The following is a 23,309-nucleotide window of genomic DNA, read 5'->3' as shown; positions in this document are numbered from 1 at the left end:
CATCCCCTAAAATCCTAAACTAGCTTTCCTATATTAACAGCAGTATTCAGCAACTCTAGGAGTTAGGCTTCTCTATTATTTCTATTTTACAGATGGTGAAACTGAAGCACAGGGTAAGTGAAATTATTAGGGTTCCACAATTAGAGAAGTGACTGCCTGTTTTCTAATTTTACTTGTGAAATTTTTAACACACACAAAAACTAGACACATGAACCCCCATTAATACCATCACCCAGATTCAGTAATTTGAAGATTTTTGAAGATTTTACCACATTTGCTGCTTGCTTGTTTTTTGTTTTTTTTTTTTTTTTTTTTTTTTTTTTTTTTTTTTTTTTTGAGACAGAGTTTCGCTCTGTCCCCCAGGCTGGAGTGCAGTGACGCAATCTCGGCTTACTGCAAGCTCTGCCTCCTGGGTTCACGCCATTCTCCTGCCTCAGCCTCCCAAGTGGCTGGGACTACAGGTGCCTGCCACCACGCCCGGCTAATTTTTTGTATTTTTTGTAGAGACGGGGTTTCACCGTGTTAGCCAGGTTGGTCTCGATCTGACCTCGTGATCCGCCCGCCTCGGCCTCCCAAAGTGCTGAGATTACAGGCGTGAGCCACCGGCGCCCAGCCGCTTTCTTCTGCACTGAAGTATTTTAAAGCAATTCCCAGATATCATTGCCATTTTACCTTTACTAAAGTATGCAGGTCTGAAAATTATGGACATTTCTATGTATAACCACAATACCATTGATAACAGAGTTATCAATAATTCCTTGGTATCATCTGATTTTTAAAACCAAGTTTATTTTTAAAACCTTTATTTCTACTCCAAGAATCTAATAAGCCCACAGATATTTAGAACTTAACCACCATAACTTTTCATGTCATTGGCACACAATATACATATTTTAGTAATTAAATAAACAAAAAGTAGGAGAGCAGTCTGTAGGCTGTTTCTAAGTTGTAAGTGCTTAAGGATGTGCTTTAGCTCGAGATCTGGAACTCATTACTATTAAAAATACTGTTAAGGACAAAATTAAGTAGAAGAAATTCATTCTCTTTTGATGATAGTATATGGCCTTTTGCATGCTTTAGAAAGATTATCAAGCACTGTTTATGACTTTGTGATATTTCACAACACATTTTAGGATTTACATAGGGACTAGTAAATAGGTTATATCCTATCAGTATTACCAAAGGAATCAAAGTACATTAATTTAAAGAATTAAGATGAAAGAAGAAACTTTCTAGCCAACTGTGATATTTTTCCAGTATTTTTTGTTACATGTCTTTTAAGCAAGTGTTATTTGTGGACATTCTGCGGGAAATAACCCTATTGATTTCTTTAGTTCACTTGCTATTCAACAATAAATAAATGAATGAGTAAATAAACTCAGGTTACTGAGTTCACCTTAATTAAAAGGATTATGTAGCACAATTCCCTTATTTATTACTGGTGTAGTCTCCTGGCCTCAAAATGAGACATCTGTTTATTACCACAGCCCAGTAGGTTCTGTTCCAGTGTTGCTGCCTAGATGTTCTTCTCAGTCTCTTTACTATCTGAAACAATAATGAGCCACCTGGAGGCTATATGCAGTTTCCTTGGCTTTACCATGTGGTCTATAATCTAATTTCAACACCATGTATTTGAAAGCTGCCCTTGAGTTGTCATTTTTTTTATGGTTTTCTAACTTTTAAAGTTACTGTTTTCCATATCACTTAATACATTTTCATTTTGAATTGAAAAATAAGTACCTAAAAGCGTTTTTTGCAAATGTTCATCCTATACTGCACTGAAATACGTGAGTTATAATTTTTCCTATCACTTGAATAAAAGCATTGTATTCAAACACCTGGGTTAATTATAAGAAACATCACTTAGTGGAAGTTAAAACCTCGATTCTCTACCTCGCTGTACTTTAGTGTTGTAGTCTGAAACAGGTCACTTCAATTTCTTCATCTACAACAGGAGAGGAATGAATTCGATAATCCCACAAATCTTCTGGCTTTAAAAGTATATCTCTCATTACATATATAGGGAAAGTTTGTGCATGTATTGTGAACCATACTATAAAGGGATTATTACCATTTTGTTGCTGCAATTAGAATTTTTGTTCAGTTCCCTTTGAATGGCATATTTCTAACATTGGTAGAACATTTTAAATTATTATATAGCTGGAACTATTCCAGAGAGTATCTTTACATTAACTTGTTAAGTTTTACTGTGATGCAGTTTTTTTTTGTTGTTTTTTTTTTTTTTTTGAGACGGAGTCTCGCTTTGTCACCCAGGCTGGAGTGCAGTGGCGCGATCTCGGCTCACTGCAACCTCTGCCTTCCGGGTTCATGTCATTCTCCTGCCTCAGCCTCCCGAGTAGCTGGGACTACAGGGACCCGCCACCACGCCTGGCTAATTTTTTGTATTTTTAGTAGAGACGGGGTTTCACCTTGTTAGCCAGGATGGTCTCAATCTCCTGACCTCATGATCCACCTGCCTCAGCCTCCCGAAGTGTTGGGATTACAGGCCTGAGCCACTGCGCCCAGCTGCAGTTTGTTAATTTTTTTAACGATTTTGAAGTAAATTAAGTTCTTATGAACTTAAAGGCTATGTAAAGCAAATTTGACATGTTTTTCTGAGTTCTTAAGTAATATGTGCTTGTAATAATAGAAAATTTGAGGCTGGGCACAGTGGCTCAGGCCTGTAATCTCAGCACTTTGGGAGGCTGAGGCGGGCGGATCACGAGGTCAGGAGATCGAGACCATCCTGGCTAACACGTTGAAACCCCATCTCTACTAAAAACACAAAAAATTAGCCGGGTGTGGTGGCAGGGACCTGTAGTCCCAGCTACTCGGGAGGCTGAGGCAGGAGAATGACGTGAACCCGGGAGGTGGAGCTTGCAGTGAGCAGAGATCGCGCCACTGCATTCCAGCCTGGGTGACAGAGCAAGACTCCATCTCAAAAAAATAATAATAATAGAAAATTTGAAAATTACAAAAAAAAAGTCCACCAGATATGATCACCGGGTAAAATGTGATGCATCCTTCTACAAAATTGGGATAACAGTCTGTGTATGGTTTTATACCTTTTTCCATTGATTATATCATGTATTTTTTCACATACTCAAAAATCCTGTCATGAGGGCACGATGACAGAGTAGGAAGTCCTAGCCTTTGCTCTCCCATAGAAACATCAAGATAACAATACTTGGGCCAGGCGTGGTGGCTCACGCCTGTAATCCCAGCACTTTGGGAGGCCGAGGCGAGTGGATCATGAGGTCAGGAGTTCAAGACCAGCCTGGCCAACATGGTGAAACCCCATGTCTACTAAAAGTACAAAAATTAGCTGGGCATGGTGGTGCATGCCTGTGGTCCCAGCTACTTGGGAGGCTGAGGCAGGAGAATTGCTTGAACCCGGGAGGTGGAGGTTGCAGTGAGCCAAGATCGTGCCATTGCACTCTAGCCTGGGCAACAGAGCAAGACTCTGTTTCAAAAAAAAAAAAAAACAATACTTGTACTAAAATACCTTTATAAGAAATGCAGAATCCAGTTAATAAGTTGTAGCACCCAGCCACATACATAACTGAGAAACCATGATAGGTAAGGAGAGCAAATTCACTTTGCCCACATCAGCTTCTCCCGCAAACTAGCTTAGTTCAGAGCAAAGAGAATCACCCATGACTTCTCCCACATTGGGAAAGGAAAGAATGGAGCTTGCACTTGGCCATCTGGCCTCCTGGCATTTCAGTGCACCCCTGCCAATTTCTGTCTCACCTCATATCCAGTGCTGAAAAACTGATAGAGCCCAGATGCCTGAAACAACTGAGAACAAAAGAAGGGTGAGTGGCCTCCTACAGATGGCACTGTTCTGCAAGATTGGGAAAAGGCTTGGAACCTTTCCCTTTAGGAGGGAAATGAAGTGAGCCTTGTCTCTAACCTTTCAGTGTGGTACCCAAAGGGCTCGTTTCCATCTCAATTCATGCCACCTACTAAAGGACTGGTGGAGCCTGGATGCCTGTGACAACTAGGAATAAAGGGAAATGAGTGGGTACCCTCTACAGCAAACAGTACTCTGTGAGACTGGAAAAAGTACTGTTTCTTCAAAGGCACAGACAACAATGCAGCCATACAAGGAACATGGAAAATCAAGAAAACATGACAGAATCTAAGGAAGAAAATAATTCTTTAGTAACCAATTTAAAAAAAAGTGGATGTATTAATTACCTACAAAGAATTTAAATTAATCCTCTTGAAGCTCACTGAGTTACATGAAAACACTGGTAGAAAACTAAATGAAATCAGGAAAAGAATATATGAGCAAAGTAAGGATATTAACAAAGGGAAACAATAAAAAAGAAACAAATACTGGTGCTGAAGAATACAGTAACTGAACTGAAAAATTGACTACAGGAGTTCAATAAGCAGCTGACAATCGATCAAGCAGAAGAAAGAATCAGTGAACTTGAAAACAGGTCATTTTTGAAATTATCAAATTAGCAGAGCAAAATAAAAAGAATGAAAAGGAGTGAAGCTGTGGAATTCAGTCAAGCAAAGATAAGGAATGGACATCCCAGAAGTAGAAAAGGAGCAGAAAGCTGTTTCAAGAAATAATGAGTGAAAATTTCCCAAATCTGGTGAGGGAAATGGATATTCAGATTCATGAAGGTCAAAGAGTGCCAAATAGGATGAACCCAAAATGGTCTATACCAACACATATTATAATCAAATTGTCAAAAATCAAAGACATAAAAGTAAGTGAGATAAGCGCTGAAAGAAAAGAAAAAAAAAAAAAACAACTGTCAACCAAGAATAGTGTACCCAGCAAAGCTATCCCTCAGAAATGGAGTGAAAGATTTTACCAGATAAACAGAAGCTAAAGGAGTTTAATCATTTCTAGAACTGCCTTAATAGAAATGCTAATGGGAGTTCTTCAACATGAAACAAAGGAACAATAAATAACACAAAGCATATGACAGTAAAAAACTCACTAGTGAATATATAAACAAATAGAGAATAATATTGTATTGTACTACTGGTTAATAAATCACTGTAACTCTGATACAAATGTTAAAAGCCAATGGTATTAGGCCGGACACCATGGCTCACACCTGTAATTCCAGCACTTTGGGAGGCCAAGGCAGGTGGATCACCTGAGGTCAGGAGTTCAAGACCAGTGTGACCAACATGGTGAAACCTTGTCTCTACTAAAAATACAAAAACTAGTCGAGCATGGTAGGGGGTACCTGTAAACCGAGCTACTTGGGAGGCTGAGGCAGGAGAATCACTTGAACCTGGGAGACAGAGGTTGCAGTGAGCCGAGATCACACCACTGCACTCCAGCCTGGGCAACAGAGCAAGACTCTGTCTCAAAAAAAGAAAAAGCCAACAGCATGAAGAATAACTCCAATAATTAATTGGTGGATATGTAATATTAAAATACATAAATTAGAACATCAGTAGCAACGTATGCAGGAGCAAATGTGTACAGTTTTTGCATACAATTATATTATTATCTTAAAATGCACTATTATATATACCACATGGTAATCATAAAGCAAAAACACATACAGGCATACCTTGTTTTGTTATGCTTCATTTTATTGCACTTCACAGATATTATGTTGTTTTTACAAATTAAGTTTGTGGCAACCCTGCATCAAGCCAACTATATTGGCACCATTTGTCCAATATCATGTGCTCACATTGTGTTTCTTGTTATATCTTTGTTGTTCTTGTTGTTGTCGTCGTCATTTTCTAGAAACAGTGTCTTGCTCTGACACCCGGGGTGGAGTGCAGTGGCATGATCATGGGTAATGGCAGCCTCACCTCCTGGGCTAAAGAGATCCTCACCTTGGCTTCCCAGAGTGCTTGGATTACAGATGTAAACCACCACACTGAGCCCACCCTTGTTATATCTGATATGATCTGTTATCAGTAATCTTTGATGTTACTATTGTAATCATTTTGGCACCCCACGAACCACACCTGTAGAAAATAGCTAATTTAATTATAAATTGTGTGTGTGTTCTGACTACGGACCAGCCCTTCCCCCATTTCTTGCCCTCACATTGAGCTGCCCAAATCCCTAAGAGATAATAATATTGAAATTAGGCCAATTACAGTTGCCCACACCTGTAATCCCAACAGCAGGAAGATCACTTGAGCGCAGGAGTTTAAGACCAGCCTGGGGAACATAGACCCCCATCCCTACAAAATATTTTAAAATTAGCTGGGCATAGTGGTGTGCACCTGTGTTCCCATCTACTTGGGAGGCTGAGGTGGGAGGATCACTTGAACCTGGGAAATCAGGGCTACAGTGAGCTGTGATTGCACCACTGCACTGCAGCCTGGGCAACAGAGCAAGACCCTGTCTCAGAAAAGAAAGAAAGAAAAAATTAGGCTTATTAATAACTCCACGGTGACCTCTAATTGCTAAGTGAAAGGAAGAGTCCCACGTCTCTCACTCCAAGTCAAAAGCTAGAAATGATTACGCTTCATAAGGAAGGCACTTCAAGAGCCCAGATAGACCAGAAACTAGGCCTCTTGTACCAAACAGGCAAGTTGTGAATGCAAAGGAAAAGTTTTTGAAAGAAAGTATAAGTGGTACTCCATCTATCACATGAGTGATAAGAAAGGGAAATGGCCTTATTACTGATAAAGTTTTGGTGGTCTGGATAGAAGATGAAACTAGCCACAACATTCCCTTAATCCAAAGTCTAATCCAGAGCAAGGCTCTAATGCTCTTCAAGTCTGTGAAGGCTGAGAGAGGTGAGGAAGCTGCAGGAGAAAAAGCTTGAAGCTAGTAGAGGTTGGTTCATGAGGTTTAAAGAAAAAAGTCACCTCCATGAAAATGCAAGCTGAATCAGCAGGTGCTGTCGTGGAAGCTGCAGAAGATCTAGTTAAGGTCATTGATGAATGTGGTTACAGTAAACAACAGATTTTTCAGTGTAGACAAAACAGCCTTCTATTGCAAGAAGATACCATCTAGGACTTTGATAGCTAGAGACAAGCCAATACCTGACTTTAAAAGCGTCAAAAGACAGGCTGACTCTCGTTAGTGGTTAATGCATCTGGTCACTTTAAGTTGAAGCCAGTGCTCATTTGCCATTCCAAAAGTCCTAGGGCCCTTAAGAATTATGCTAAATCTACTCTGCCTGTGCTCCATAAGTGGAACAACATAGCGTGGATGATAGCACATCTGTATACAGCATGATTTACTGAATATTTTAAGCCCACTGTGGAGAGCTACTGCTTACAAAAAGGTTCCTTTTAAAATTACATCTCATCGACAACGTACATGGTCACTCAAGAGCTCTGGTGCAGATGAACCAGGAGATTCATGTTTTCATGCTTGCGAACACAGCATCTGTTCTGCAGCCCATGGATCCAAGAGTTAATTTTGACTTTCAAGTCTTATCATTTAAGGAATACATTTTACAAGATTATAGCTGCCATAGATAGTGATTTCTCTGGTGGATCTTGGAAAAGTAAACTGAAAACCTTATAAAAAGGATTCACCCATTCTAGATGCCATTCAGAACATTCATGATTCATGGGAGGAGATCAAAATATCAACATTAACAGGACTTTGTAAGAGATCGATTCCAGCACTCATGGATCATTTGAGGAGTTCAAGACTTCAGTGTAGGAAGTCACTGTAGATGTGGTGAAAATTGCAAGAGAACTAGAATTGGAAGTGGAGTCTGAAGATTTGACTAAATTGCTACAATCTCATCATAAAACTGGAATGCATGAGAAGTTGCTTTTTATGGATGAACAAATTGGTTTTTGAGATTAGAATCTACTTCTAATGAAGATGCTGTGAATGTTGTTGAAATTATAACAACAAAGACTTTAGAATATTCCGTAAACTTAGCTGATAAAGTAGCAGCAGAGTTTAAGGGGATTGAGTCCAATTGTAAAAACAATCTCTCCTGTGGATAAAAAGCTATTAAGCAGCATAGCATGCTACAGAGAAATCTTTCATGAAAGGAAGTCAACAGATGCAGCAAACTTCGTTGTCTTATTTTAAGAAATTGCCAGTCGCTCCAGCCTTCAGCTATCACCCTGATCAGTGAGTAGCCATCCAATATTGGGACAAGGCATTCTATCAGCCAAAGATTACAACTTGCTGAAGACTCAGGTGATTGTTAGCATTTTTTAGCAATAAAGTGTTTTTTACTTAAGGTATATATATTGCTTTTTTAGACATAACGCTGTTGCACACTTAATAAACTACATTACAGTGTAAACATTACTTTTATATTAACTTGAAAAACAAAAAATTATGTGACTTTCTTTATTTCAATATTCACTTTATTGCAGTGGTCTGGAAGTAAACCTGCAATATCTGCAAGTTATGCCTGTAGTAGATACACAAAAGATAAATACATAGCACTACAAAAAAATCATCAAATCACAAAGGAAGACAGCAAGAGAAGAAAGGAATGAAAAAAACTACGAACAAAATGACGATAGTAAGTCTTTACCTATTATTAATTACTTTAAATATAAATGGATTAAATTCCATCATCAAAAGTCATTGAGTGGCTGAATGAATTAAAAAACAGGATCCAACCATGTGCTGCCTGTAAGACACTCAGCTTTAAGGACAAATACAGGGTGAAAGCGGGGAAATGAGAAAAGATACTCCATGCAAATAGTAATTAAAAGAGAGCAGGAGTGTCTATACTTATATCTTAGAAAATAGACTTTAAGTCAAAAACTGACACAAGAGACAAGGTCATTATAGAATGATAAAAGGGTCAGTCAGGAAGACAAAACAATTATAAATATATATGCATCCAGTATGAGGGCACCTAAATATGTAAAGCAAATATTAACATACCTGAAGTGAAAAATAAACAACAATACAATAATAAAATAAGACATCAAGACACAACTCTCAACAATGGATAAATCATCTGGACAGAAAATCAGTGAGGAAACACTGGATGTTAACCAAACTATGGGCCAAATGGACCTAATAGACATATACAGAACATTCCATCCAACAACAGCAGAATACACATTCTTCTCAAGCACACATGGAACATTCTCCAGGATAAATCACATGTTAGGCTACAAAACAAGTCTTAACAAATTTAAGAAGATTGAAATCATGTCAGATATCTTTTCTGACCACAATAATATAAAACTGGAAATCAATAAAAGGAAAATTTACAAATATATGGAAATTAAACAGTCAATAAATATTAAAAGGGAAGCCAAGGCCAGGTGCCAGTGGCTCACGCCTGTAATCCCAGCACTTTAGAAGGCCAAGGCGGGTGGATCACGAGGTCAAGAGATCGAGACCATCCTGACCAACATTGTGAAACCCTGTCTCTACTAAAAATACAAAAATTATCTGTGCGTGGTGGCATGCACCTGTAGTCCCAGCTACTCGGGAGGCTGAGGCAGGAGAATCGCTTCAACCCGGGAGGCGGAGTTTGCAGTGAGCCAAGATCTGGCCACTGCGCTCCAGCCTGGGTGACAGTGCGAGACTCTTGTCTCAAGAAAAAAAAAGGGGGGGGAAGTCAAATAATATCTTGATACAAATAAAAATAAAAAACAACTTACCAAAACTTATAGCAAGTGGCAAAAGCAATACTAAAAGGAAAATTTATAGCAAAAAATGCCCTATGTTAAGAAAGAAGAAAAAGGCCAGGCGCAGTGGCTCACACCTGTAAGCCCAACACTTTGGGAGGCCGAGGCACACAGATCATGAGGTCAGGAGTTTGAGACCAGCCAGGCCAACATAGTGAAACCCTGTCTCTACTACTACAAAAAATTAGTTGGGTGTGGTGGTGGTCGCCTGTAATCCCAGCTACTTAGGAGGCTGAGGCGGGAGAATCGCTTGAACCTGGGAGGCGGAGGGTGCAGTGAGCCAAGATCACACCACTGCACTCCAGCCCTGGCGACAGTGCGAGACTCTATCTCGAAAAAAAAGAAAAAAGAAAAATTTCATACAACTTAACTTTAAACCCTAATGAATTAGAAAAACAATGTTCAAAGCCCCAAGTTAGCAGAAGAAAGGAAATAATAAATATTACAGCAGAAATAAATACAGACTAGAAAAAGCAGTCGTAAGGACTAACAAAGCTGGGCATTGCTTTTTGAAAAGGTAAACAAAATTGACAAACCTTTAGAGTAAGAAAAAAGACTCGAAGTGAAAGAGGAGACATTACAACTGATGCCACAGAAATACAATAAGATTATAAGAGACTCCTGTGAGCCTTCATTTCCAACAAATTGAATAATCTAGAAGAATAAATAAATTCGTAGAAACATAAACCTTCCAAAACTGAATCATGAAGGAAATATAAAATACCATCAGACCAATAGCAAATGAGAGTGAATCCATAATTATTAAAAACCTCCCCCCAAAAAAGAAAAGCCCAGGACTGGATGGCTTCACAGGTGAATTCTACCAAATATTTGAAGAAGAATTAATGCCAGTCCTTCTTCAACTCTTCGAAAAAGTTGAGGAAGAGGGAACGCTTCTAAACTCATTTTATGTGACTAGCACTACTGTGATACCAAAGCCAGACAAGGACACTAACAATAAAACTATAGGTCAGTGTCTCTGATAAACATAGATACCAAAATCCTCAACAAATAATAGCAAACTAAATTTGACAGTACATTAAAAGGATCGTATATCCTAAATGGGATTTATCCCTGGGGTGCAGGCATGGTTCACCATATGCACATCAATAAATATACTACGCTACATTGTAACAGAATGGATAAAAATCTTGACCATGTCAATAGATGCAGAAAAAGCATTTGACAAAATTCAACATTCTTTCATGATATAGCACTCAAAAAATTAACCATAGGAGGAATGTACCTCAACATACTAAAGTCCATATATGGCCATGTATGACAAGCCCACAGCTTAATATCATACTCAACAGTGAAAAACCGGAACCGTTTCCTCTAAGATCAGAAACAAGATGTGGATGCCTGCTCTTGCCACTTCTATTCAACATAGTATTGGAAGCTCTAGCCGGAGCAATTAGGGAAGAAAAATAAAAGCATCCAAATCTGAAAAGAAAAACTAAAATTGTCTGCAGATGACATGGCATTATATATAGAAAACACTAAAGACACCACCAAAAAAAAAAAACTCTTAATAAATTCAGCAAGGTTGGTGGATGCAAAACCAACATACAAAAATCAGTTGCAGTTCTATATATTCAATGGGAAATTAAGAAAATCCCATTGACAGTAACATCAAAAAGAACAAAATATTTAGGGAATAAACTTAGCCAAAGAGGTGAAAGTCTTTTGTTTTACTGATAAAAGAAATTAAAGCAGATACAAATAAATGGAAAAACATCTCATGTTCATGACTGGAAGAAATAGTATTGTTAACATCTCCATACTACCCAAAGCAGTCTACAGATTCAATGCAATCTCTATTAAAATCTCAATGGCATGTTTTACAGAAATAGAAAAACAACCCTAAAATTAATATGGAACAACTTAAGACCCTGAATAGCCAGAGCAGTCTTGAAAAAGAACAAAGCCGGAGGCATCATACTTCCTAATTTCAAAATATATTACAAAGCTGCAGTAATCAAAACAGTATTGTGCTAGCATAAAGATGGATGTATAGACCAGTGGAGCAGAAGAGAGACCCCATAAATAAACCCACTCATTTATGATTAACTGATCTTTGGTACCAAGAACATAAAATGGGGAAAGGATAGTCTCTTCAACAAATGGTGTTGTGTAAACTGGAAATCCACAGGCAAAAGAAGGAAATTGGATCCTATCGTAGACCATGGCCAGAAATCAAAGCAAAATAGATTTAAGACTTAAATATAAATTCTGAAACTGTAAAACTTCTCACAGAAAACATAGGGGGAAAGCTTCTTGGCATTGGTCTTGGTAATGACTTTGTGGTTTGACACCAAAAACAAAGGCAACAGAACCAAAAATAGGCAAGTGGGACTACATCGTAATAAAAGCTCTGTACAGAAAAGGAAACAATCAGCAAAATTAAAAAGCAAGCTGAAGAGGCCGAGGCAGGCAGATTCCTTGAGCCCAGGAGCTTGAGACCAGCCTCGACAACATGATAAAACCCCATCTGTACAAAAAAATACAAAAAGTAGCTGGGTGTGGTAGCATGCATGTGTAGTCCCAGCTGCTTGGGAGGCCCAGGTGGGAGGATCCATTGAGCCCAGGAGATCAAGGCTACAGTAAGCCATGATTACACCACTGCATTCCATGCTGGGAAACAGCAGGACCCTGTCTAAAAGAAGAAAAATGTGAGATAAGGAGGCTGAAGCGGGTAGATCACCTGAGGTCAGGAGTTCAAGACCAGCCTGGCCAACATGGTGAAACCTGTATCTACTGAAAAAAAAAAAAAAAATAGGCATGGTGGTGCACACTTGTAATCCCAGCTACTTGGGAGGCTGAGGCAGGAGAATTGCTTGAATCTGGGAGCCAGAGGTTGCAGTGAGCTGAGATGGTGCTACTGCACTCCAGCCTGGACCACAGAGTGAGACTCCGTGTCCAAAAAACAAAGAGAAATGGAAGTTAAATATTAGCAAACCATCTATCAAGGTAAAAGGTTAATATCCAAAATACGGTAACTCATATAACTCAATAGCAAAATAGCAAATTTAACCTAATTTTAAAACAAGCAAAAGACTAATAGACATTTCTCCAAAGAAGACATACAAATGGCCTCCAGGCATATGGCAAGATGCTGAGTTTCATTAATCATGGAAATGCAGATCAAAACCACAGTGAGATATCAACTCACATCTTAGCATGTCTATTATCAAAAATAAATTTAAGGTCAGGCATGGTGGCTCACGCCTGTAATTCCAACACTTTGGGAGGCTGAGATGGGCAGATTGGTTGAGTCCAGGAGTTCAAGACCAGCCTGGCCAACATGCTGAAACCCTGTCTCTACTAAAAAATACAAAAGAAGTTAGCCAGGCATTGTGGCGCACACCTGTAGTCCCAGCTGCTCAGGAGGCTGAGGTGAGAGAATCACCTGAGCCTGGGAAGTTGAGGCTGCAGTGAGCCTAGATGGCGCCCTGCACTCCAGCCTTGGCAACGAGAGTGAGACCGTCTCTAAATAAATAGACATTTGTGAGGATGTAGAAAACTTGGAGCTTTTATACAACTGTTTGTGGGAATGTAAAATGGTGCAGCCACTATGGAAAGCAGTATGGAGATTCATCAAAAATAGCACTGCCGTATGATCCAATAATGGAATATTTCTGGATATGTATACAAAAAGAGTGTAATCAGGATCTCAAAGATATCTGCACACCCATGTTCACTGCACCATTATTCACATTAGCCAACATAAGGAAACAACCCAAATGTCCATCAAAAGATGCATAAAGAAAATGTGATATAGACATGCAATGGAATAATATTAAGCCTTTAAAAAAGAGAGAAATCCTACTATATTCAACAACCTGGATGAACCCACAGGACATTATGCTACATGAAATAAGCCAGTCACAGAAGGACAAATACTACATGACTCCACTTATGTGAGGTATCTAAAATAGTCAAACTCCCAGAAGCAGAGAATAAAATGGTGATTGCTGGGGCTGTAAGGAGGGAAAAATGGAAAACTGTTAATCAATGAGTATAAAATTTCTGTTCTGCAAGATGAAAAATTTCTAGAGATCTGTTGTAAAGCATAGTACCTATTAGGATTGTGTGAGTCTGTTGATCAATTTGGGGAGAATTGACATGTTAACAGTATTGAAACTTCCAACCAACAGACATGGCATTCCATTTACTTAGATCTTGTTTGATTTATTTCAACAATGTTTTGTAGTTTTCAATGTATAGGACTGATACTTCTGTTCAGTTTATTCCTAAATATTTTGTATTTTTGATACTACTGTAAAAAGTTCTTTTTTAAATTTTAATTTCCAAATGTTCATTGCTAGCATGTAGAAATACAATTGATTTTTATATATTGACCTTGTATCCTGTGACCTTACTAAACTTGCTAACTTTACTGAACTCATAGTTATAGTAGCTTTTTTTAGATTCCTTAGAATTTTTGTGTAAATGATCATGTAATTGGCAAATAAGGACACTTCTGCTTCTTTCTTTCCAATCCATATTCTTTTTATGGATGAATAGTTTTATGGAGTATAGTTTTAATAGCTGATTTAAGTTCTTTCCCTAAATCCTTCATCTGCCATTTCTGAGTATATTTCTGTTGATGGATTTTTCTCCTAGTTGTGAGCCGTGTTACCTTACCACTGTGTGGACTCTACTGCTTTCCAGCGGTTCTCTCTTCAGACTTGTAGTTTTGCCCGACACATGTACAAATCATTACTCAGCCAAAAACCTGGGTAATATGAAGTCTTTGCAAATCTGTGAAGCTCTTTCTGTACAGTTTGTCTCTGGTACTCTGCCCTAAAATTCTAGACTGCAAACTCCCCAAAATCTCTTGTCTCCTCGATTCAGGGAGACTACCAGGCTATGTTGTAACCTGAAAACTCTCTCCAGACCATAATCTGAGGCAATTTATAATACACACCTCATTTTTTCCCCATCTTTCAGGATCACAGTCCTATATTGCTTATTGTCCAATGTCTGAAAACAATTATTTTGTTTTCTTTAGTTTTATAGTTGTTTACAGAGGGAAGGCAGTTGTCCTTAGTGTTTCTTTGTAAAAGTAAAAGTCTCTTACATGTGTATTTTAATACCACCAAATAAATGAAAGTTGAGTTGAAAGGAGAAAAATACTGAGACTGTATGACTGTCCCCTCTGAGTATTATTAGAAATTGTGTGACATATTTTTTCTACTTTATATAATACCTTATATTCTCCAAAGCCAAATATCCATTCTTTTAGAAGCCTTTAAATTTTTTTATTTTTCTTTTTAAGAAAACTTACGGAAAACAAATTAACGTCTTTATAATTTATGGATATGGTAGCAACTTTAGAATAAAGAAAGGATAAAAACCTCAAAAGCAGACATACTTATATATGTTAGTAATGTATTCTTTGGAGTCTAATATGGAAGCCATTCTCACAAGAACAGTTTTATATCCTTTCTGTAATAGAAAAAAATATGGTTTTTTTGTTCAATGTCTCTTTGAAATGTTTTTTAAAATACAGTTTAGAATCACATGTCAAGTTGATTAGATTTACCAGAGTGACTAAAACTTTTTAAAGGTCAAGAAAAATTAGATTATTTCCATTAGTAATTCCTGTGATGTTTTCCTTGACATGTTCTACATTGGCTGTTTTATAACCTTTTCCTATTTACTACTTGGATTCTTCATATTTTTCTTATGTGGGGTGATTTTATATATTAATTTTTTTAAAAAACTGTAGCATTTGTTACACATTTTTCTCACAATGTTGGTTTGCCCTTTTTAGTGAGGTATGCTGTTGGATATCAAGTTTTTCATTTTTATATAGTCAAAAATGTATCACTTCCTGTCTAATTTATTGCTATTCTAAGATTAGGAAGACTTGACTATCTTAAAGGCACCTCAGGTTCAACATGTGCAAAATAGTGCTCATTGTTTACTTCACCACCATGCCTCCACACCCCCCCAAAAAATTCCCTGATTTTCATTTCTAATATTCCCTATCCCAGTAAGAAAGAAACTGTACCATGTTAACACAACCCAGAAAATTTAGGAGTTATTCTTGCCTACTGTCCCCTCACCCCCTATAGCTAATCCAGCACCTATTCCTGTCCATTTTACCTCTGATATGTAGCTTGAGGCTGTCCATTTTCTCTACATTGACCAACAAAACTCCAGTTCAAGATGCCAGTATCTCTCATCTCTATTACTAAAATACTTTCTTAACTCATCTCCCCACTTTGGTTCTGGCATCCTTCCAGACTGTTCTAATGCCACAGTAACATTTTCTAGACAGAAATTTAATCATTTTATTCCTTTTTTTTTTTTTTTTTTTTTTGAGACAGAATCACACTGTCACCTGGGCTGGAGTGCAATGGCGTGATCTCGGCTCACTGCAACCTCCCATCTCCCAGGTTCACGCGATTCTCCTGCCTTAGCCTCCCAAGTAGCTGGGATTACAGGTGCACACCACCACACCTGGCTAATTTTTTGTATTTTTATTAGACATGGGGTTTCACTATGTTGGCCGGACTGGTCTCGAACTCCTGACCTCGTGATCCACCCACCTCAGCCTCCCAAAGTGCTGGGATTACAGGTGTGAGCCACCGCGCCCAGCCTATTCTTTTCTTAAAATGATTGTTGAGCAGCTTACAAAATTTTTTCTTTGACATAGAACCCTGTCTACCTCTACATCATCATTTCATGTTCACTTACTCTCTGTACTCCAGTCACTTTGGATTCTTTTCAGCTCGCTTTGATCTCTTCAAGTGCTGCAAATGCTTTTCCTTTTCCCTATAATGCTGTCTCCCTACCTTACTTCTCCTGGTTAACTTCCACTTATTCTTAAGATCCATTTAAAGCCGGGCGCGGTGGCTCACGCCTGTAATCCCAGCACTTTGGGAGGCCGAGGCGGGTGGATCACGAGGTCAGGAGATCGACACCATCCTGGCTAACACGGTGAAACCCCATCTCTACTAAAAATACAAAAAATTAGCTGGGCATGGTGGTGGGCGCCTGTAGTCCCAGCTACTCGGGAGGCTGAGGCAGGAGAATGGCATGAACCCGGGAGGCGGAGCTTGCAGTGAGCCGAGATCGTGCCACTGCACTCCAGCCTGGGCGACAGAGCGAGACTCCATCTCAAACAAACAAAAAAAAAGATCCATTTAAATCAGTTTAGGGACGCCTGCTCTGCCTTACAGTGTCAAATATGCCCATGATATGTAGCACCATGTACTTGTCCTTCACAGCACTGAATCACTATTGTGTCTCTAGTATATAGCACAGTTCCTGGTACTTCGTAGGCCCTCAGGGAATTGTTGGTTAAATGAATAAACGAATTAATGATTATTCCTCAAGCTAAATTTTAGAATCATTGGGCTTTTCCGTGAAATTAAGGTGATTTACTTGAGAAAATGTGACATACCATCAAGAAATGGTGTTTTTCAGGCCAGACATGGTGGCTCATACTTGTAATCTCAGCACTTTGAGAGTCCAACAAATACAAAATATTTAAAATTATCCACATATGGTGGCACATGCCTGTGGTCCCAGCTACTCAGGAGGCTGAGCTGGAAGGATCACTTAAGCCCAGGAGGTTGGGGCTGCAGTGAGCCGTGATCATACCACTGTGCTCCAACCTGAACAACAGAGCAAGACACTGTCTCCAAAAAAAAAAAAAAGAAATGGTATTTTTCATTTATTTAAATCTTGTATCACTGTTGTAGATGATACATTTTTTAATTGAAATTATTCCTAAGTTTTATGTTATAAATGAAATATCTAGTTCGTTATTATTGGACTTAGGAGTTTTCTCTTCATCCAGTTTTCTATTTTATTTACAATTTTACTATCAGAAAACTATATGTTTTGTAGCTAAAATTATCTAAAACGAAAAGATTTTAACATAGTTTTCTAGTTTTCTTAGGTAGAGTCTGTCTCCCAGGCTGGAGTGCAGTGGCATGATCTTGGCTCACTGCAACCTCCGCCTCCCGGTTCAGCTGGGATTCCAGGCATGTGCCACCACGCCCAGCCAATTTTTGTATTTTCATTAGAGACAAGGTCTTGCCATGTTGGCCAGGCTGGTCTCGAACTCCTGACCTCAAGCGATCCCCCCGCCTTGGTCTCCCAAAGTGCCAGGACCACAGGTGTGAGCCACCGCACCTGGCCTTACATAGTTTTCTACTTCTGTTGTTCATAAGCTGTATGGTTTGATCATAAAACTGGAGAAGGTTCTCTTTAGATTTCAGTTAAGGAATATTTCTTAACTGAGTAGATACCTTCAGGGCAGTGACTTACCCTGGAGCATTTAACATGTTGACTAAATTAACTGGTTTGAGACATGTTTATATTGTAATTATCATCTCTATAAAATTTAGAGCTTATATAGTTTGTCATATATCATTGTGTCATTTATCCTTAAACCCTATAAGGTAGGTATTGTTATTACTGATGAAGAATTGAGTCTCAGGCACATTAAGAGACTTTTCCATGGTCATTATAAATTTAGTTCCTGAACCAATCTTTATACTCTAGTCCTTGTTCTTTAAAGCTTATGCCACTTCTCCTGTATCATGTTGCTTTGTATGTATAAAGAAATCTGAACCCCGTCTCTACTAAAAATACAAAAAAATTAGCCGGGCATGGTGGCGGGCGCCTGTAGTCCCAGCTAGTCGGGAGGCTGAGGCAGGAGAATGGCGTGAACCCGGGAGGCGGAGCCTGCAGTGAACCGGGATCGCGCCACTGCCCTCCAGCCTGGGTGACAGAGCAAGACTCCGTCTCAAAAAAAAAAAAAAAAAAAAAAAAATCTGAATATATGTATAAAGCAATCTGAAAGTACTTAACTGGATTCTAATTGAGTTATAAAATAGAAACCTTCCTAGAATATCCCCTTTGCATATTCTTATTTTTTATATTTATATTTTTTAAGTATAAATTATTTAGCAAATCATTTTAAATGATTGTTCTTGTAGGAACCTTCAGAAGTTTAGTCTTTTTGGAGACATAAGTGTTCTACAACAGCAAGGAAGTTTGTCAAATACATACCTCAGCAAGGTGGACCCTGATGGCAAAAAAATTAAACAGTAAGTTATATGGTTAATGGAAAGGAGGTTGTACTATTAATAATATGTTTTTCCTAAGAAATTATGAGATACAAACAGAAGAGTAATGATTTTTTTCCTAAAAGGAACATAGGTCCTGGAAATGTTTTAATGGTGAAATACAGTGAACAGCATCTGCCATTCCATCTCATAAATCTTTAAGACAAATCAAGTAACTTAGTGGATAATTATTGCTATTTAAAATTATTTCTCTACTTGCCTTTGCTATAACATAAATTGTATGTCATCATACTTTTCTACTAAACGGATATAAGTGGTGCTTTTCTTGGATGAGGAACATATTTCTATGTGTTTAATAGATCTGTATGTTTAATATACCTTATTCATTATATTTTAATGTGAATTTTAATGGTATTTACTGTGGGTTGAATCGAAATTACCTAATGAGGAAAAATAGATCTCAAAATTGCATGCTTTTCATTGCCTGTTTTCAAAAGTCAGTGTTAAAAGATTAGAACTAAATGTTAATGGGATCACTGTGGCATGTGTTTTCCTTATAGAATTCAGCAACTGTTTGAAGAAATCCTGAGTAATAGTAGGCAACTGAAATGGCTGTCCTGTGGGTTTATGCTGGAAATAGTAACCCCAACATCACTGTCATCTCTCTCTAATGCTGTTGCCAACACCATGGAGCACCTCAGTTTACTGGACAATAATATTCCTGGTAACAGCACTCTTATTACTGCAGTTGAACTGGAGCGATTTGTGAATCTGCACTCACTTGCCTTGGATTTTTGTGACTTTACAGCTGAGATGGCAAGAGTCTTAACTGATAGCAACCATGTGCCTTTGCAACGACTGTCTCTTCTGGTTCACAATGTTTCTGTAATGCACAAGTCTCTGGACAACATGCCAAATGATGAGCATTGGAAAGCCCTGTCACGAAAGAGCACCAGCCTTCGGGTCTATATAATGGCTTTTGATATCAAGAGTGAAGATATGTTAAAGATTCTGAAACCCAGTATACCACTAGAGAGGATTCATTTTGATAGCTATATCACTTGTGTTTCAGGGGCTATTGTTGATCTTATATCCAGGCAATATGACAAATTCCTCACTCATTTTATTTTAATGAATGATGTGATTGACACATCTGGTTTTCCAGATCTTAGTGACAACCGAAATGAAGATCCGTTGGTTTTATTAGCATGGAGGTGCACAAAGCTCTCTCTTCTGGCAATTCATGGTAGGTGATCTTGTTCATTGTAATCTGATACTGGAATTAGACCGAAAACATTTTCTGCCAATAAAGAGATAGCACTGACCTTTATAGTATCAAGAAATCTTGTATCAAGTTAATATACAGATTCTTATGCTTTTTAAAGTTTGCAAGATATATCACTTACAAAAGGAAAATCATATTCAAACCCAAGTGTTCTGCTCCAGCTTCCCTGTTACTTTTTTGTCCATCATGTGAATGGCGGTATTTCATAAAAAATCAGTGAAATTAATTTAGCTAAGAAAGCACACATACCTGTGGTAGATATATTTCCTCTAATCAATCACACGACCCCTTAAAACATAGTGTGGGGGAAGAGAATGTATGATTTCTTTCATGCTCACTACCTCATCTTTTAGATTCTTGGTATCAAAGTATTAATGTATATAATTTTTTTAACGATGGTTCCATTGATATGCTTCTTTCATTTTAATGTGACCTGTTCTCATTTGGATCTAGAGTTGGTATTCTGACAAATAAATTTACTTCCTTTTCGGATACTTGTAAGATAATTACAAAGTAGTCTATAAGAATGTCTTAAACTCTCTTATTAGCTATCCTACTAGCACTGTTTCATTTTTTTTTTTTTTAGTGTGCATTTGTATTTGGGAATGTATGCCTTGCTTTTCAAGTCTTGCTTTATGCCAGTCATCAGAGGTAGTAGAAAAGACTAGATCAATACTGAAAGTGCTAAACACAATGGGGTAAAGACATATCAGGTTATTTAAAAGTTAATTTAAGCCAGTCTTTTTAAAGCCTTTTTCTTCTTTATGCTAAAGCTCCCCGTATTCATTCCTCTTTATTCCTTCCCAGAAGTAGTTATTATTCTGAAGTTGGTGCATATCATTCACATGATTGTTTTATAATTTACGTATTTGCTACTGACAATTAACAGTTTACCTTTAAAGTGTCACTTCATAACTTTGCAAAGCATTATAGGAGATGATTTTTCACAAATGAAAAATACATTTACCATGTGTGGTTAACAGATACATGCATATATGAACTAAAAATTTCATGCTTATGGTACATCTTTACCCAAAGCTATAAAATTTATTTGTATATACTTTAAATGTCTATTTTACTGAATGAAGTACTGTCATAAAGGATTAGATCACCTGCCAATTCACCACCTATAGCGGTAACTCTTGAACACAACTTCTAGCCTTTTTTTTTCTGGGCTATACAACAATGTTTCCTTTTCCAATTTCAATATATTTCTAAAGGAAAAAGACCAAAACGGTAAGTGAGATACAAATTTGAAGCTTCTCTAGAAGCTTTGAATGAGGAAAAGACAGACTTACCAAACAGAAAGGAAATGCAAGGAAATTACAGTGTTGTCTTTTGTTTATTTTTCAGGTTACACGGTGTGGGCACACAACCTCATTGCCATTGCTCGTCTTCGGGGCTCTGATCTGAAAGTGCTTGAAGTCACCGAGGAAAGCATTGATTTTGACCAAGGTGAACTGGCCGACCAGGATGTAGATCCAGTGCATAACCTTATTGAGCAGGTATCCCTGGGCCTGGGTCAACCTTGGCATGCAGTCATGGACATCGAATCACTCAGTGTCTTCACTGAACCAAATCGTCATTTTTACAGAGAGATGCAAAGCTTCAGTGAAGACATTTAGCTTTTTTTTAATGTAGAATTCCTGTGGTTACATATGCAAGTAGGGTCCTATTATGTTTTTTTTTCAGTAGTGTGAATTAATCCTTTTGTGCTGTGTTTAATCAGTATTAGCTTTATAGAATTATATATGTATATTCTACTTCTTGATCAAAGAACGTAGTCGGGTATTGGTTTAGAAGTTCAAAGTGACAATGTATAGGGCTTTCACGGTTAATGGACTTGCTACCAAACCTTAAGGATATACAGCCGAAGATTGTCTGAGGTTGCTGGCTAACTTTATTTTTCACTGAGTTACTCTGCCTTTTTGACGTTTTTATTCTTTGTGTGTCAGAGTTCAGAGCTCAGGAGCCAAAATATTTTTATACATATATAGATATATATCCATAGCCTGGTAGATTTATATGCAATGCACTGCATCCATGCATTCTGATAGCATTTCATTAATTTTGATTTCAAATGGAAGATAAATAATATCCCAAATGAATTATCTGTAACAGAAAAGCCAAGACTTTAACTTTCATTACATATCTAATAGTTGATATCACCAGTTACCATTTTGAATTTTGTATAGTACTAGGTTAGAACATTGCTTAATCCTTTTTAAAAAAATGCATTTACATAAACACGAATACTGAAATTGTTGGATTTTTTAACTATATCTGACATAATTTTATTCATCAATTACATTACACATTCATTTAGCCCAGATTTCAAATAGTGGGGGAAGAAAGAAACTGTATTTCAGAGTAAAATCTCCTGAAGGAAATAAAAATACAGAGTTGTAAATACACATGCTTGCAAAAACATTAGTCGTGAAATCCCTAGCAACAAGTCACTGGATTTTTCTCTGTCAGCACGCGTGTCAGCTGCCAAAGAATAGACTTAATGAAGAAGTGCCCACATGCTGGCAGGGGCCGGCCCACTCTGGCCAGCCAGATACTGCTAGATTGTAATATTTAAGGTCGAATTTCGACCTGTGGTACACAGCTGTGCTGTGGCTCAGTCAGCAACCTCAGAACTCTGAAAAAACAAAACAAAAAAAAAAAAAAAAGAAAAAAAAACATGCACCTGTTTCACTGTGAAATAGTGAATGTAAAGGAAAGAAAGGAAAAACTGAAAGCTTGTTCTATCACAGGTATGAGCTGCTATGATACATGAAGAACATTCCATGAAGTATGTTTTAAAACCTTGTTATATCTGAGAGGCTTTAAAAGCCTATTAACTGTTTCAGGGCAACCGCGGTACAGACGTGGTCTCTGTGAGACTTCCACCTGACCCCAGTTTTAAGTGGTACGAATGTTGTGCATTTAATGTTAAAGGACAGTCTGCAATAATAAAGTAAGTAGCCAACCTGGGTGCCCAGCAGTGCTGAGACCTGGCTGCTCTATTGTAAGCTTTGGAAACACAATTTATGCAACAGATGTCCAGATACGATTCTATTTATGGAAAAAAGTTTATATGTGTTTTACAAATGGTTTTACCATCTTATATTAAAATGACCTTTTGACAGGTGTGCACTGTTTTGTCTCCAGTGAGCACATACCATGCGGATTTTATATGTACATCAGTAGTGTGAATCCACTGGCACAGTGTGTGTAAATGCCAGATGTGGTGAGATTTTATCTTATAAATGTGATCAGATAAAATAACTCCTGACAGAAACTGTAAGGAAACCAGCTGAATGTTTGACCTGATGACTGATGTTGTATGGTTTATGTTAAATGTATATTCTTTTAATCAATGAATAAAGCATTAAAAATGA

General features: G+C 37.9%; 1 protein-coding gene across 1 annotated transcript in view; it reads left to right on the top strand.

Annotated features, from left to right (window-relative positions):
• Nucleotides 1-23,309, top strand: part of FBXO33 (F-box protein 33) — a 34,744-nt gene extending 11,435 nt beyond the window's left edge. Inside the window, exons 2-4 of the mRNA XM_001149215.7 lie at nt 18,549-18,659; nt 19,199-19,884; nt 21,277-23,309. Of these exons, the coding sequence (XP_001149215.1) occupies nt 18,549-18,659; nt 19,199-19,884; nt 21,277-21,548 (1,069 nt within the window). The 3' untranslated portion in view covers nt 21,549-23,309. The remainder of the gene's footprint in view (nt 1-18,548; nt 18,660-19,198; nt 19,885-21,276) is intronic.

Source organism: Pan troglodytes, chromosome 15, assembly GCF_028858775.2.
Source record: "Pan troglodytes isolate AG18354 chromosome 15, NHGRI_mPanTro3-v2.0_pri, whole genome shotgun sequence".
Taxonomy (NCBI): Eukaryota; Metazoa; Chordata; class Mammalia; order Primates; family Hominidae; genus Pan; species Pan troglodytes.
Note: the sequence above shows the minus strand (reverse complement) of the source record. Positions and strands in the feature narration are given on the sequence as shown.